Below are 13,578 nucleotides of genomic sequence, written 5' to 3'. Positions count from 1 at the left end.
AGAATGGATCCCTATATATTGATCTTTTCATTATTTAGCATCCATTGCTGCCGCTTTTAAAAATGAGACCTTTTAACCCCCACTGTTCAGGGCAGTCAGTCTTTATGTGAATCAGTTACTCCTGACAAAGCAGAAGTAGATTGCACAGTTCTGCTTAATGACTTGTTCCCATAGCAACACCGACTGTCAGACTGTCATCTGCAGGCTTAGTCAGAGCACCGGTCTGATTGGCGAACCAGCTGCAGGCTGAGCAACAAATCCATTGGTGTGTTTCTTCAGTTCTCTGAGCAGGCATGGTGCCACTGTTAAGAAATCCTGTCAAATCAATCACCTGGCTGCTGCTGCTGCTGGTCATATCTCATAGATTCTGTTTTAACCTGAATTGTCGGCTGCTGTTTAGTACAACGATGATGATGATGTCGGACTAATCTCAGAGGGTGTTTACAACAAATGTAACAGCAGTAATGCAAGAATTACAAGATGTAGCTGAGTATTGAGTGTAGTATAAGAGTGAATGTAATCATGGTTACACGACAAATACTTTCACATTCAAGTGGTATGCTGTAGATGGAGGGATGCAAAATATAGAAACTTGCAATTGTTACTTACATAAAAGAAATTTGCTCTAAATCCAGTAAATGTAATATGTTCCTTTGGATGTAATTTATAATAGATGGAGGGTTACTTTTTGCGTCTTTGCACCACTCTGAGCCTGTTTTACTATATATGAGACTTCTCCCCAGAGAGGACCTGGGTCAGTAGAGTCCAGAAAGTCTGATTCATTCTGGAGTACAATTTTAAGGCTCTTCAGCAACTATTGTGGCTTTTTCCCATCCCCAGTTCCTTGACCACTTACTCACTGGCATCGAGGATATCTGTGGACACTATGGACATCACCACTGGAAGGACAAGTATGGATTTTAAAGAGAATCAATCTGACATAACATTATTAATTTTATAACTCAAATACAGCTAACTGTAACAATACTTATTACAAATTACTTGTATGTATCGACTAGTTTGAAATATTTAGTAGTTGCTCTTTTTTTTTTTTTTTTTAAACTTGTTAATTGTCAAAATTGAAAATGTTGAACTTGGCCTCTTCTTCATCTAATTACAACATATTTATTTATGTCAATAAATGCAGAAATGCTGTTGCCAGTAATTAATTCATGTATTTCACTCTTTGTCTCTGTCTTAATTTTTCGCTCCCTTTGTCCTCTCAGACTCAACCGCTTCAACAAGAAGTATGTGAAGAAGTGCCTGATTGCCGGCGAACGCTCCAAGGAGCCGCAGCTCATTGCCTTCTACCACAAGATGGAGATGAAACAGGCCATTCAGCTGGTGGAGAGTGGAGGGGGAATCAAGATGCCTTCTGCTGTGCCTTCCACTGTTTCCATGCAGTGAGTGCTAAACAGCATCGTGCTCAAAGTCATTTTTATCGTAATGTTTTTTGTTTGTTTGTTTTTTACAGTGTTGGGAACATTTAGGTGAACGCAATTCATCTACTCACTAAATTGTACAACAGTAGTGACATTAAGGCCTGATATGGTGGCGTAATACATAACCACAGAAAAAAGTTGACAGGCTTAAATTTCACTGATATCATAAACATGAGACACAAATGAACATATGACCATATATATGCTCATTCTTTGTGTGTGTGTTCGTACATAATTATACATTTTTTAAAGACATTTTTAGCCCTTTTTTATTATCTTTTGGGTTTGTCCATAGCTTTGAAGTTGGGAAGACTGATGACAGGAAATGGCTCATGCTTAAATGGCCACTGATGCATTACAGATTCTTTGCTAATACTTTTGTATAAACAACACCTTCTCTCTTGTTTTTCTTCTACCAAGTAACAAGGAGTGTTTGGTAACTGTAAAGGTCTTCTTGGATAGTTGTATTATCCAAGAAGGATAAGCAATCAGTGTTAAATCACTAAAGGATCCTTGACTAGTCTTAATTTCTAGTGTAAGTGAGTCGATCTTCACCAATTGTGAAATGGTGTGTGTGCACAGTAGGAAACAGTAGTATTAACACAAAGGAAAATCCTTTGTGTTATGTTGTGCAGAAAGATAAGTAGCTGTGCTTCATCAAATGTGTCTAATCTTTAAGCATCATCGATGTGTTTATACACGTTTAAGTTGTGTAACTGTTGTGCTATACAAACACTGTTATTTTTTTATTTTTTTTCCCCCCCTGTGTCATTGTCAGGAACATCCAGCCCAGGCCTTCTACCAAGCCTGCACCAGAGCGAGCTATTCCACAGCTGTCTAAAAACAAAGAGGAGGAAATCCGGAAAATCCTCAGGACCAACCTTCAGAGGACACGACAGAGGGTAACTTTGCTTACAAATGAATAGTTAGACTCTTTATTGATATGCTTGTTTCTCATCTGGATGAAAAATTGCCCTTGTCTCAATGGGAGTTAAGCATTCCATAATAAGTATTGATTGGTGCTCACAAGGGATCTCCCTCCCATTAGTTCATAACACATTTATTGATTTTTGAGATAGACTTGGAGTTAAAATAATTAGTTCTGCACATTTTTATTTTTTTTATTTTATTTTATTTTTTTTTGGTTAAAGGACACAAAATTAATTAAAATAATAAAAATAATTTTATTAGTTCTGATCATAACCTGCCTAAATGTGCAGTGATGTTTGCAGGACTGCAATCTCTTTAACGTGTGTTCATGTGTCTGTCTTTCTCAGCTGCGCTCGTATAACAGACACACACTGGTGGCCGATCCTTACGAGGATGGACTCAGCGATTTATTCCTAAAGAAGCAAAAGATGTTTCAGATAGAGAAGAAGGTAAGTTTCAGTTTTTGAAGTCGAATTTTTTCAAACAAACATTTGCCAGAATAAATAAATCTGTATTGAAGAAAACAACCTATTGTGACTCAAAGTATATTTCATAGAACCAAAGGAGCAGTTTTTCTACCTTTTTTTTTTTTTTTTTTTTTGTACTTGGTAGCCAACAGTATAATGATTCAACTAAAACTATGATTTGTGTTTTAATTAGAGTCCACCCTCATTCTCTTAAATTAATTTTCCTGTCACAAATAGGAGCTGATTGATTCTCACAGTTGAGTGGCTCTGTGATTATTTTCATTTTAGCCAGCCTGTAATTAGATAATAAAAATAGACTTCTGTTTAGGCTAAATTGAATGTGCTAGAAGTTACTGTAGGCTCAAGATGATGTCTGCAGAGTTTAATGAAGCGACACATAATTTTAATAAAGTTTCTGTATAACATTGATTAATGATGTCTCTATCTCTGAGCTGGTTCAGTTTGGTTGCTGTATTTTCCAACCAATTACATGAGACAGAAACTGGATTTCTTGCCATCTGAGTTTTGTACATTACTGATTTTGAATGTTTAGATATAGAACTGTGCAAAAGTCTCAAGTCACCCACGTTTCTTTGTTTTGCGTACAAGGAGTCAGGCTTTATTGTAGTTTTTTTTCTTCTTTTTTTTTCCCTCCCCCAAAGTGATCTTGAACAATAGTTCTTCAGCCTTTCTAAAGGTCTTACAAAGTTTGTCTTTGAAGATTGTGTGCTTTTCCACCCATTTTGTTTTACCTCACTATTTTCAGAGCAGTGTTGTTGTTTGTTTTGTTTTGTTATTTGTGTGTTGTAAGCTGCTTAACACTGAGGGATGAATCATTCAGGCATAAAAAAAAAACACCTAACTCGAGGGATGAACCAGTGTTGTGTCTGCACATACCAGACAACTTAGCAAATAATCAGTTTTAAATTGTATTTTTATGCATTAAAGGCACTAGCAGCCTGTCACAAAAACGCATAATTTTTTCCTTTTTTATTTTGTTGAATCTGTGACAAATGGAAAATTTAATACAATTTGACAGACGGGGTGATTTCACAAAGGGATATTAGCCAGAAACTTGGCACAGCTCAGCCTGGTGTGCAGAGTGTCCTTAAAAATTAAGGAAACTGGACAAGTGGAGGACAGAAAAACTGCTTATAGCAGATAAGCAATATCTGAAAGTCATGTCCTTAATAAATAGGAAAGAATTCAACAAAGACCTGAGAAGGAACCTAAGAGATGCATCTGGCCCTTCAGTTAATCTATCTACTATTTGCTAAAGCTTCATCAGAAATGGTCTCAGAGGAAAGAGGGGTTGTCAAGAGCCAAAGGAAAGATAGTAGGGAGAAAAGGCTGAGGTAGGACAAATTACACGACTGGGCTGAACAGGTGTTCACTCCAGAACAGGTGTTCTGGAGTGATGAATTTATATTAGAAAATTTTTGGATCAAATCGTTGTCGGTATGTATGGAGTAGCAGTGAGTGTCGACAGCCATCTGTAAAGCACAATAGAGGCTTTGTCATGGTTTGGGGCTAAGTTTCAGGCGGTTGTGTTGGGCAAAAATGATGGAATTATGAATGAAAAGTACCATCAGATTTTGATCCAGCATGCAATATCATATACAAGGCCTCTGATTAGCAAGAGCTTCATTTTTAAGAATGACAATGATTCCAAACTCACTGCCATTGCAGTAAAAGCATTCCTGGAGAGAAAATTACACAGTGGCACACTGTCAATGATGGATTGGCTGTCCCACAGCCCAAATATTAATATTATTGAAGCAGTGTGGGATCACCTTTAACAGCCAAAAAATCCAGCCAACATGCAAAGAAGAGCTTTGAATGTCCTGCAAGAAACCTGGAGAACTGAAAACTTACTAAAGAAATTACAAGAAAGCTTTCTTAAGAGGCTTCAGTCAGTGCTAAAGAAGAAAGGTGGTCATAGCAAATATTCACTTTCAGGCTTGTTAGAATTGTACAAACTCTATTTTTGTCTTTATAAACTGTATTTTCATGCATGTTTCCATGTTTCAATAAGTGTTGCACCCCTTTTCTATGGCCAGTTTTTGACACTTGTACAACACTGTATTATATGTTTTGCTTGATTACATGGAGAAGGCTAAACCATCCCACACCAACAATATCTGTTTTTTTTTTTTCCTAGTTAAAGGAGATGAATACCTACCTGACGGTCCCTGCCCCTCCCCCTGATTCCCCGACCATGTGCAGAGCCAGACTGGCCTCAGGTAAATGCATGTCTGAATCATTCTTAGCTCCAGCCAAATGAAAACAGCCAGTAGTCTCAACCATCTTACTTTCAGGTACCTCCTGAAATAATGTAAGAAAATGTCTTTAATGGGACACAGAAGATTCAGAGATTGTATTTCGTTAGGGTCACACGATACCATTTGCAGAGCAATAAAGACCATAGAAACACTATTACCGTTCCCAGCTGCAACAAATATTTCCCCACTAATGGAAATGTGTTTGCATGTGCCAGCCAGCATGTAAAACAATATGTGGTTTTATTTTAGGCAAACATACTGATTTCAAACCTGATCAGGTGCAAAAAGGAAACAAAATGTGTTCAGGTATGTTGTGAGCGTAGAGAAGATTAATCGTAAGCCGTGCTATCACATGAGCAATTCTAACACGCATGTGTCAGTTACCCTGCTTGTAAGCACTCAGTAATCATTACTAATGATGTGACTCATTACTAAACTGATAAAAGCCACGTACAGGTGATTTATTGTAGCCAAGCATATTGGAGTTGAGCATGTTACATGTGAGGAGTTTCAGTTTGTGTTCTTCACTTTAACTGAAAGTTGGCATGTGGTGCACCTTTAATTGATCATGACTAACTTTACCCTATTTTTTGTTACACTAGAAATAATGGGAACGGTCCTAAAGCCTGTTGTTGTGTAGTTTTGTGCAGTGATTCTGTTGCCCTTAATATTTGTTCATCTACTTGTACATCCACTGGTACTTGTTCGTGCATGCTGAAGGAATGATTGTGTGATATTATATCCCTTTTAAAGGCTGGTGAAATAAGTTGAAATCCCTCATATTCTACCTGTGTCCTGCTTATAGACCCGCAAGCCTACAGCATTAAGCCTGCATCGAACAAGGTGCCCATGATCCAGGTAGACCTGGCCTCTCCTCAGTCTCCAGACTCAGTTAATCTGTTGGATGAGTTCGGACAGGCTAACCAGCAGGAGGAGGAGGGCCTGATGATGAAGCCCCCGTCGAGGCCACGGGAAGCTAAAAAGCCGAGTGAAGAGGATGAAGCAAAAGATCAGCAGAGATTAATGAGGTGTCTGAGCGACCCTGGTCCCAGTGCAGACGAAGATGAGGATGGGGCCTTCCTCCCCTGAGACGACAGACTAGTTAGAGGGAAGAGGGCTGCTTCACCGCTCTAAATTATCTCTTTGGTTCAGAAACCAACAAGCCAAAACTGCAAATGCTGTATGAACGGGAAACAAAAAGCAAAAGGAGAGTTCCTGAGAACGGCAGGGGGAAGAGTCATTAGTTTGTGATTCTCATTGCTCTTTATTTTATTAGGTAGCAGTGGTAGAGCGACAGCTGGAGATGGTGGAGGGTTTTGATGAAAGTCTGAGACATTCAGGAAAGAACTATGCATTACCAAAGGTTTGGACTGTTCCAGTTTCAGACGATCTTGTTTTTACTTTAGCATCAGACTGTTTTTTTTTTTCGTCTTGATGATAGTGTTGTTGTTAGTTTTATGTTTGGTCATGTTTTTACAGCTTCTGTCTTCAAAAACCACGTTCTCACTTGCTGGGTAAGCCACAAAAACGACTTCAGCCTAGCTTTGACTTTTATTGCACTCGAGTTTCTCGCCGTCATTCTGTCACTTAAAGTTCCTGGGCATCCAATTGTTTAGATTGTAGCTTTTTAGAAATTTCTAGGCCTTATTTGATGTCAAACCTTTTCACTTGGTGCATTTTTAAAAATCGTATCTGTTTTTTATGACATACTTTAATTTCAGGGACGCAAACATCTGTTTGTGGGTTATGGGTTGAAAGCTGGATGTTTTTTAGTCGCTGTGTAAACCACAGTTGTTTTCCTGTCTGTTGAGCGACTTTATGGGGTCTACAACACCTACAAACCCGAAGAGTTTTACAAATTTCTTAGGCCGTAAAGCAGTACAGATGTTTTGATCTGCCAGTATACATATAAATTCTCCACCCAAGTTAAATCACATATTGTCATATCCTTTTATGTATGTTTTATTTTCAGTTAATAAGACCCTTTAAAACTCACTCAAGCATCAGTAGAGTTGTCAAAGTAGATGTTATTAATATACTGCCCATCAGCTTTCACACTCATATTTTAGACCCATATGTATTTTAAAGACCTTTAACCTTTTTTTTTGTAACTGGCCTCATTGAGAAACATTTTTGCCTCGCATTATTGTTGAGGGTATAATAGAGCTGGGCGATAGAACGATAACGATATGTATCGCGATATAACTTTTACTCGATAGAGAAATTAAGCTATCGCGATAGACCTCGCCGCTCTTGTCCTCAAAAAAAAAAAAAAAAAGGTCAGCCAATCCAAATTAAGTAGCCCAGAGCCAAACCAATCACAGCCGCAGCGTCACGTCGCGTGACTTGTTACGTACAGCACAAGTGCCAAGCCGCACGTGTGTTTGTTTGGGAAGCAGCCAGCGGGTAATGGAGCCAGCGCGTAAAGGAGGAAATGAGTGTGCCGACTAGAAAAATCAACCGAGCGTGACCGAAGAGAAAACAGATGATGGTTCCAATGCCGGAGAGATTGTCAAACGGAAGAGCCAGAGAAGTTCCGTAGTGTGAAGGTATTTCGGCTATTTCAAGTCTGACAAAAAACAGAGTAGCGTGCACTGTAAATTGTGCCGAAAGCAAGTCTGGAAATACAATAAACTGGTGCATGCGTCACACTGTGCGCCACGTTATTGTTTCGGTGAAATGAATTTCTACAATACTGTTACTGTTAATTCTACTCTCTGCAGTGTTTAAATGCTTACATATACACACAGTTACTGTCCCTCCACACATACGACTCTGTTCTGCTTCTATGCCCCAGCTTTGTTTACTTTTTCCCACCGAGGCTTCTAGACTTCTGATTGGCCAACATTTCGGTACGGTTAGGAATATAGCGCCACCTGCTGCTTTGGCATGTTCATAGCAGCGTTTTCCTTCATTTCTGCCTTTATGTGTGGACGGGATTATTTTTTAAAACGTAAACGGAAAATCTCCGTTTTCAAAAATACCCGTGTACGTGTGGACGTAGCCTCAGTCTCTGACTGGAAGCGCTAATTCGTCATTCGGCTTTTGTCAGACTAAAGTAACTGTTAAAACTGTTTGAAAAGCTCAGCTATACAACAAGGAGAGATTGAGAATTTCCTTTTAGTTCTCAGTTTATTTGATATTGACAAAAGTTAGTCAGTTTTGTCTGTTCTTCTGTAAAACAAACTAAGATTTATTTTTAGAATTAATATTTTGTTTCTAAGTGGAATTGACAATTTAGTCTGTTTCGTTTGTACTATTTTGAAACTTAAACGCTTTAGCGGCTGCCTTTTGTGTAGTTTGCAATATTTGCCTTTATTTATCTGAAAAAGTCTCATGTTCCTTAAGTACATCTACCCTGTTGAACTTATTATGGGAAATAAATATTTAAATAAAAACAAGCTGCTGATTATTTCACATTTTACTTGTGAGCAACGGCACATTTAAATCTTACAAATATAGTTATTTGGCTTATATCGTGATAGATATCGTTATCGCCTGAAATGAAAAAAAACAACATATCGTGATATGAAAAAATCTCATATCGCCCAGCTCTAGGGTATAACAAGAGTTGAGAATTGAGGGTTAATTTGTGCAGAAATCAGTCCATGCCTCCTAACCTTCTTTAAAAAGCTAAGACTGCAGGCATGTCATGGCAAAAAAAAATCTAACTCTATGCAGCTCTGTAACAAATTCAGACTAAACAAAAAAGCTATATTAATGAATACCATTCATAAATTATGGCTTATACACATCATTGCTGAAGGCAAAGTTAAATCTACCCCTGGCATTAAGACAGTCTTTACACTTAACTAGAGTTTTTTGCACATCTAAGCAAGACTGAAACATTACCTGCAGGCATGAAAACTGAGTCTAGTGTTTCTTTGATATTCTTTATGGTTGAGCAGTGTGTTTGTAAAATACATCCACATCTTTTTACAGAGCTACTCAGTGATTTGGAATATATAACATTCGTTATTTAAGTTACTGATGCGATAAATTGCTGATTCCTGCTTGTCTGGTTAAATTCAATAAAAGGACAGTGGCCGATGCCACAGAGTTATTAGACGCGGGTGAAAGAACAACTCATGGGTTTAAAATCATATCGCTTGAATTGAGTGATGAATTTGGTTGTTTTCTTGGTGTAATTAACAACGGAACCCTTTTCAAGGTTCTTAAACCACAAACCTCACGTTACACCCGAGGAAAGAATAGAAGCGCCTGACTGTCCTTAGCTCCTCCTCCCATCATCTGCAAATTTCTAGACGTGGTTACTGTAGCAGGGGATCACATGCACTCATCTGAATGCGTGTGAAAGGGAGTAAATCTCAGCATAGCTACACCATTGCAGTTGAGTTTGGTTGTCTAAAATCAGTTACAGCTCACAGACCTTTAAACATCTCATTTCCCTGTTTCCTGACTAAATTGAATTTCCCTTTGCTCTGAAATGTCAGCATGTCTGTTAGACTATCAGGAGATATGTGGTGAAAATGTCAACAAGGATGTGGTCAAAGACCAAAGAATTGTACCAGAACCTGACTTGCAGAACAACCCTCCAACCTCCTCTTTTTAAAGTTCCCTTAAAGGCTGTAATATTTACACGCAGCTTTTATGGCCGTCTAAATTGGCGTTGAACTGAAATTGCTGAAATCCTGAGAGCAGTTTCTCTACATCTCTTTATCATCGTCCCAGGTGATCTAAGTTTTAGCAACTTAAAGGCACTTTGCTCTTAACCCTTTAATGCTTTGCAGAATCTGACTATTAGATTTTAGGAAAGTTGCAGCAAGTAATACATTTCTAAAAGGACTCCTACTTATTAGTATGTTTAACTGTTTAGATGCAAAGCAGGTCCCAGTGTTCAAATTCTGTCCAATTACAACACGCTCACAATACCTGTGCATGTGCTCAAGCAGAGGGAAGCCAAAGGAGGCACATTTAGATTAAAGCAGTTCCTATAACAAGACGCCACATCGTTAATTTTTATATTGTATTGTTATGTTATTCCAAAGAGTTGAATTTCTCCAAAAAAGGAAAAAAGAAAAAAGAGAGAAACCTTTATTTTTCATACCAAATGCATATTTTGGGCAAACGTTATCACACTCCATGGAGGGTAATGTTTGGTGCAGAAAACTTTAAACAGAAGCCATACAGCCTATAGAAGAACCTATTTTATTGTAACCATATATATTACAAAACGTCATGTAATGATCACTCTTGCCTTTGTTTTGCTTGTTGCACGAACAAAAAAACAAAAGCCTTTTAAAGTTAAACTGCCTGTTTTCTTCATACATTCTTCACATTTTTGCTTCTTGCTCACTGAATGTTTTTCTACACTGATAAATTGATCATCAAGCGGTGCGAGAGCAGAGCCGGATGTTTGGGATCGGTGCCATTTGTTCTTGTCAGCAAGTTTATGCAGAAACTACAAAGCGAAACTTAATCACACTTCATGCAAAGAGTTGGAGTGTGTACAAAATAGAAGTGATTGTAAAAGTTTGGTGAGGATCGGGATCGTTGTTGGGTAATCCATCTTTGTTCTTTGCAGAAGATGTGCTGTCCGAGTGTCCTTCTAGATTTAAGTTGTGATGTTGAATTTACAGAATCAACGGCGTTGGCTCGCCGGTGTTGATTTCATCTTTTTGTTTTCTTGTCATATTTCTGTGTTCATTGAAACACACCATGTGCTTTATTTGTTCTTTCATTTCTTTTAAAGCGTTGTTTTTATGAGCTTATTCCAGTGTGAAAGTTTTTATTGTAAGTATTGTATCTGATGTTGTGCACTGCGTCATTTCATGTGCTTTTCAGAAGGCTGTACTGTGCGTTTTCTCCATCTTATGTTTACGTTTACCAGGAGTTTGGAAGCATTTGTCATCTGTGCTTTGAAAGGTGGAGTTCAAGCTTTACAGAGTAGAAATGGACTGACTTGCTTCAAAGTATAAGTAAAGCTTTATTACTCACTCGGTGTTCCAACCAACAATCAACCAAATTAACCTAAAGTAGCTTTTGCATGCTTTTTTTTCCCCTGAATAGTTTTGTGTTTTCCTTGATCTCCAGGCAGCTATCGTTTTCTGTTCATTGACTACAATATCTCAAATCTCTGTGAAATCTTCAGCTCAGTCACTCCAAAGGTCAAGTCAGCATCTGCATCTGATAGATTTTTGAAATGCACTAATATAGTGGAGATTCCTCCCATTCAACATATCTGTTGGGTATCATGTTAGTATTGATGGATATTAATGAAGATTTGACAAGAAAGGGCAGCACAATAAGTGTAAGCACTAATTTGGTTATGACTACATGGGCTAAGACATGCTAAAACACTGGCCGTCGAAGTACTCCTAACATTTCACCAGCTGGGCAGTATGAGGCTAATGATTATTAAAGGCAGTAATCTGAGAATGACACATGTTTATATCAGCACTGTAATGACATCCAGTGGCATTACATCGCCATCCAAAGACTGTTTCCGTCTTCATTTGTGTTTACTAGGCTCTGTTGTGTGTCACTATTTAATGCTGAGCACTTTAGTCAAGCGGTACCTTTATCTTTTAACACAAACGTTACAGACGGAGCAATAATGATAGTGATGGATTGTACACGCTGTGTGCGATTGTCAGCCGAAACGTCACAGGATAAAGGAATGTACTTCTTGAAGGGCCTTATTATCAGGCATGGGTTTGATGTTCTTAGTCGTAAAGCAGAGAAGCTGGAAACGGTGGATTATAGTTCCCTTTTAATTCATTTGTTTATTTTGTGTCAGTCATTTGTTTGTTTTCAAATGGAATTTTTGCATTGATTAAAGGTTATTTTTAATTTTATATACATATGAATGATAGAAAAATATAGAATAGCAGATTTTATTATATGATGTACAAATCTGAATCTTAAGGATGTCATGTGTGCACTTTCTTGTTGAATAATCTATAGCTTTCAGCATTCCATTGTAATGACCTGTAAAACTAACAACTGGTAATAAAACCACATCTGAAAGTATATCTGAGATTAAAGGTTTACTTTATGACACACCTGAGTCTGACTCATCATTTAAAGAGTTGTTTTGTTTCCTGAACTGTTGGTACAAGGTAGGTTGGATCCCTGCATCGTTCATTTATGCCACATTCTGACCCTACCGTCCCAATGTCACAGAACACACTGAGACTTGTTAGATCAGGCAACGTTTTTCTGATGAACCCATGTGAATCATTGCTTCAGTTTCCTGTTGTCACCTAACATGCTTTTCTGCACACCTTAGTTGCCACAAGTGGTTTTTTGAGTTCAAAGCAGTCCAGCCATTCTCCTCTGACCTCTGACATGAACCAATACCAAATATAAGTGACTCAAAAAGTTCTGCTTGTTTGATCTTTACTTAAAGTTTAGCTCTCTGAACGAGAAGACATGAAAGTGGATTCGCTGTCATCTACTGATGTTTGTTTGCTTTCTGAGCAAAAGAATTATTACATCATTGCTCTGCACTGCTGCGATACATTAAAAAATAAGAACTTGACGAATATATTTAAATACTAATACAGTGTTTATTTCTGAATTTCTGCCTGTTATATTGGACTATAATTATTGAGGAGCCAATGCACAAATAGAATCTGAAGTCTTGATTTCATAAATGCATCTTCTTATTCATCTGGTTTGTAAAGCCTTAACCTGCAAATTTCAATCAGCAATGACAGATGAGTGCAGTGGATTAAAATCCTTCTAAAATGTAGTGGATAAGTCATAAGCTGAAGTTATTCCAATCAAGTAAAACTGCCACAAAAATACAACGGCTACTGAAGCAATTGTGTGAAAGGGATCAACATAACTCCCTGGATGGATCATTACACTAGTTTGAACGTGCAATAACCTTTTTTAGCCAGAAGGGGAGTCCGCTTCATCTTATAATTAAAATAAAGTCAGACAGCAGTCAGACCAAACACTGTCCCAAAAGTAAAATATTAAAGGGATGAGTTGGATTTATATATCTTGGAGACATTTTATAATTGGATGCTGAGTCTAATAAACTCGGAATGAACTGTCTGCCTTGTTAAAACGTAAGGGTATTACTCGGGTTGGCAGTGCTGCAGCTTGCTGGGAGATCCAGAGAGAAAGCTGCAGCCGCTGTAGCGATAGTTTGTTTATTCCGTCTTTATATCTGTTAAATGGAAAATCACAATGACTCGTGTGCTTCTTAACTAGCTTGGCCTGACAAACACATTTACTCTGTAATACTTGCAGAATGGATATGCTCTGTTTATCATAACCACCCATTAAAATTGATGGCATTTGTCGCATTCTATCAATTTTCAGCAGAGACGCTTGGTTGCCAAGTTAATTTTACATCTGAAGAGTCTGATTTGAGACTCCAATTACTGTAACTTTTGTTGGCTTAAAAATCCTCTTTGTATTTAAATTTGCCGGCATTTAGCTGAAACTCATCCAGAGGAATTAATGGTCAGTCAACAATAA

General features: G+C 37.9%; 1 protein-coding gene across 2 annotated transcripts in view; it reads left to right on the top strand.

Moving 5' to 3' along the window:
• The window catches only part of slc9a1a (solute carrier family 9 member A1a), a 39,942-nt gene extending 27,804 nt beyond the window's left edge, over positions 1 to 12,138 (top strand). The window contains exons 7-13 of one of the 2 annotated variants that reach the window (XM_080895683.1): positions 841 to 911; positions 1,227 to 1,403; positions 2,221 to 2,344; positions 2,720 to 2,821; positions 5,001 to 5,082; positions 5,371 to 5,427; positions 5,927 to 12,138. In XM_080895683.1, the coding sequence (XP_080751809.1) occupies positions 841 to 911; positions 1,227 to 1,403; positions 2,221 to 2,344; positions 2,720 to 2,821; positions 5,001 to 5,082; positions 5,371 to 5,427; positions 5,927 to 6,210 (897 nt within the window). In that variant the 3' untranslated portion in view covers positions 6,211 to 12,138. The remainder of the gene's footprint in view (positions 1 to 840; positions 912 to 1,226; positions 1,404 to 2,220; positions 2,345 to 2,719; positions 2,822 to 5,000; positions 5,083 to 5,370; positions 5,428 to 5,926) is intronic. The other variant, XM_080895684.1, reaches the window with a different exon arrangement.
• The last annotated feature ends 1,440 nt before the right edge of the window (positions 12,139 to 13,578 follow it).

The sequence above is a fragment of the Rhamphochromis sp. 'chilingali' genome (assembly GCF_963969265.1).
Source record: "Rhamphochromis sp. 'chilingali' genome assembly, chromosome: 11".
Lineage (NCBI taxonomy): Eukaryota > Metazoa > Chordata > Actinopteri > Cichliformes > Cichlidae > Rhamphochromis > Rhamphochromis sp. 'chilingali'.
This window is presented reverse-complemented; position numbering and strand designations above follow the sequence as displayed.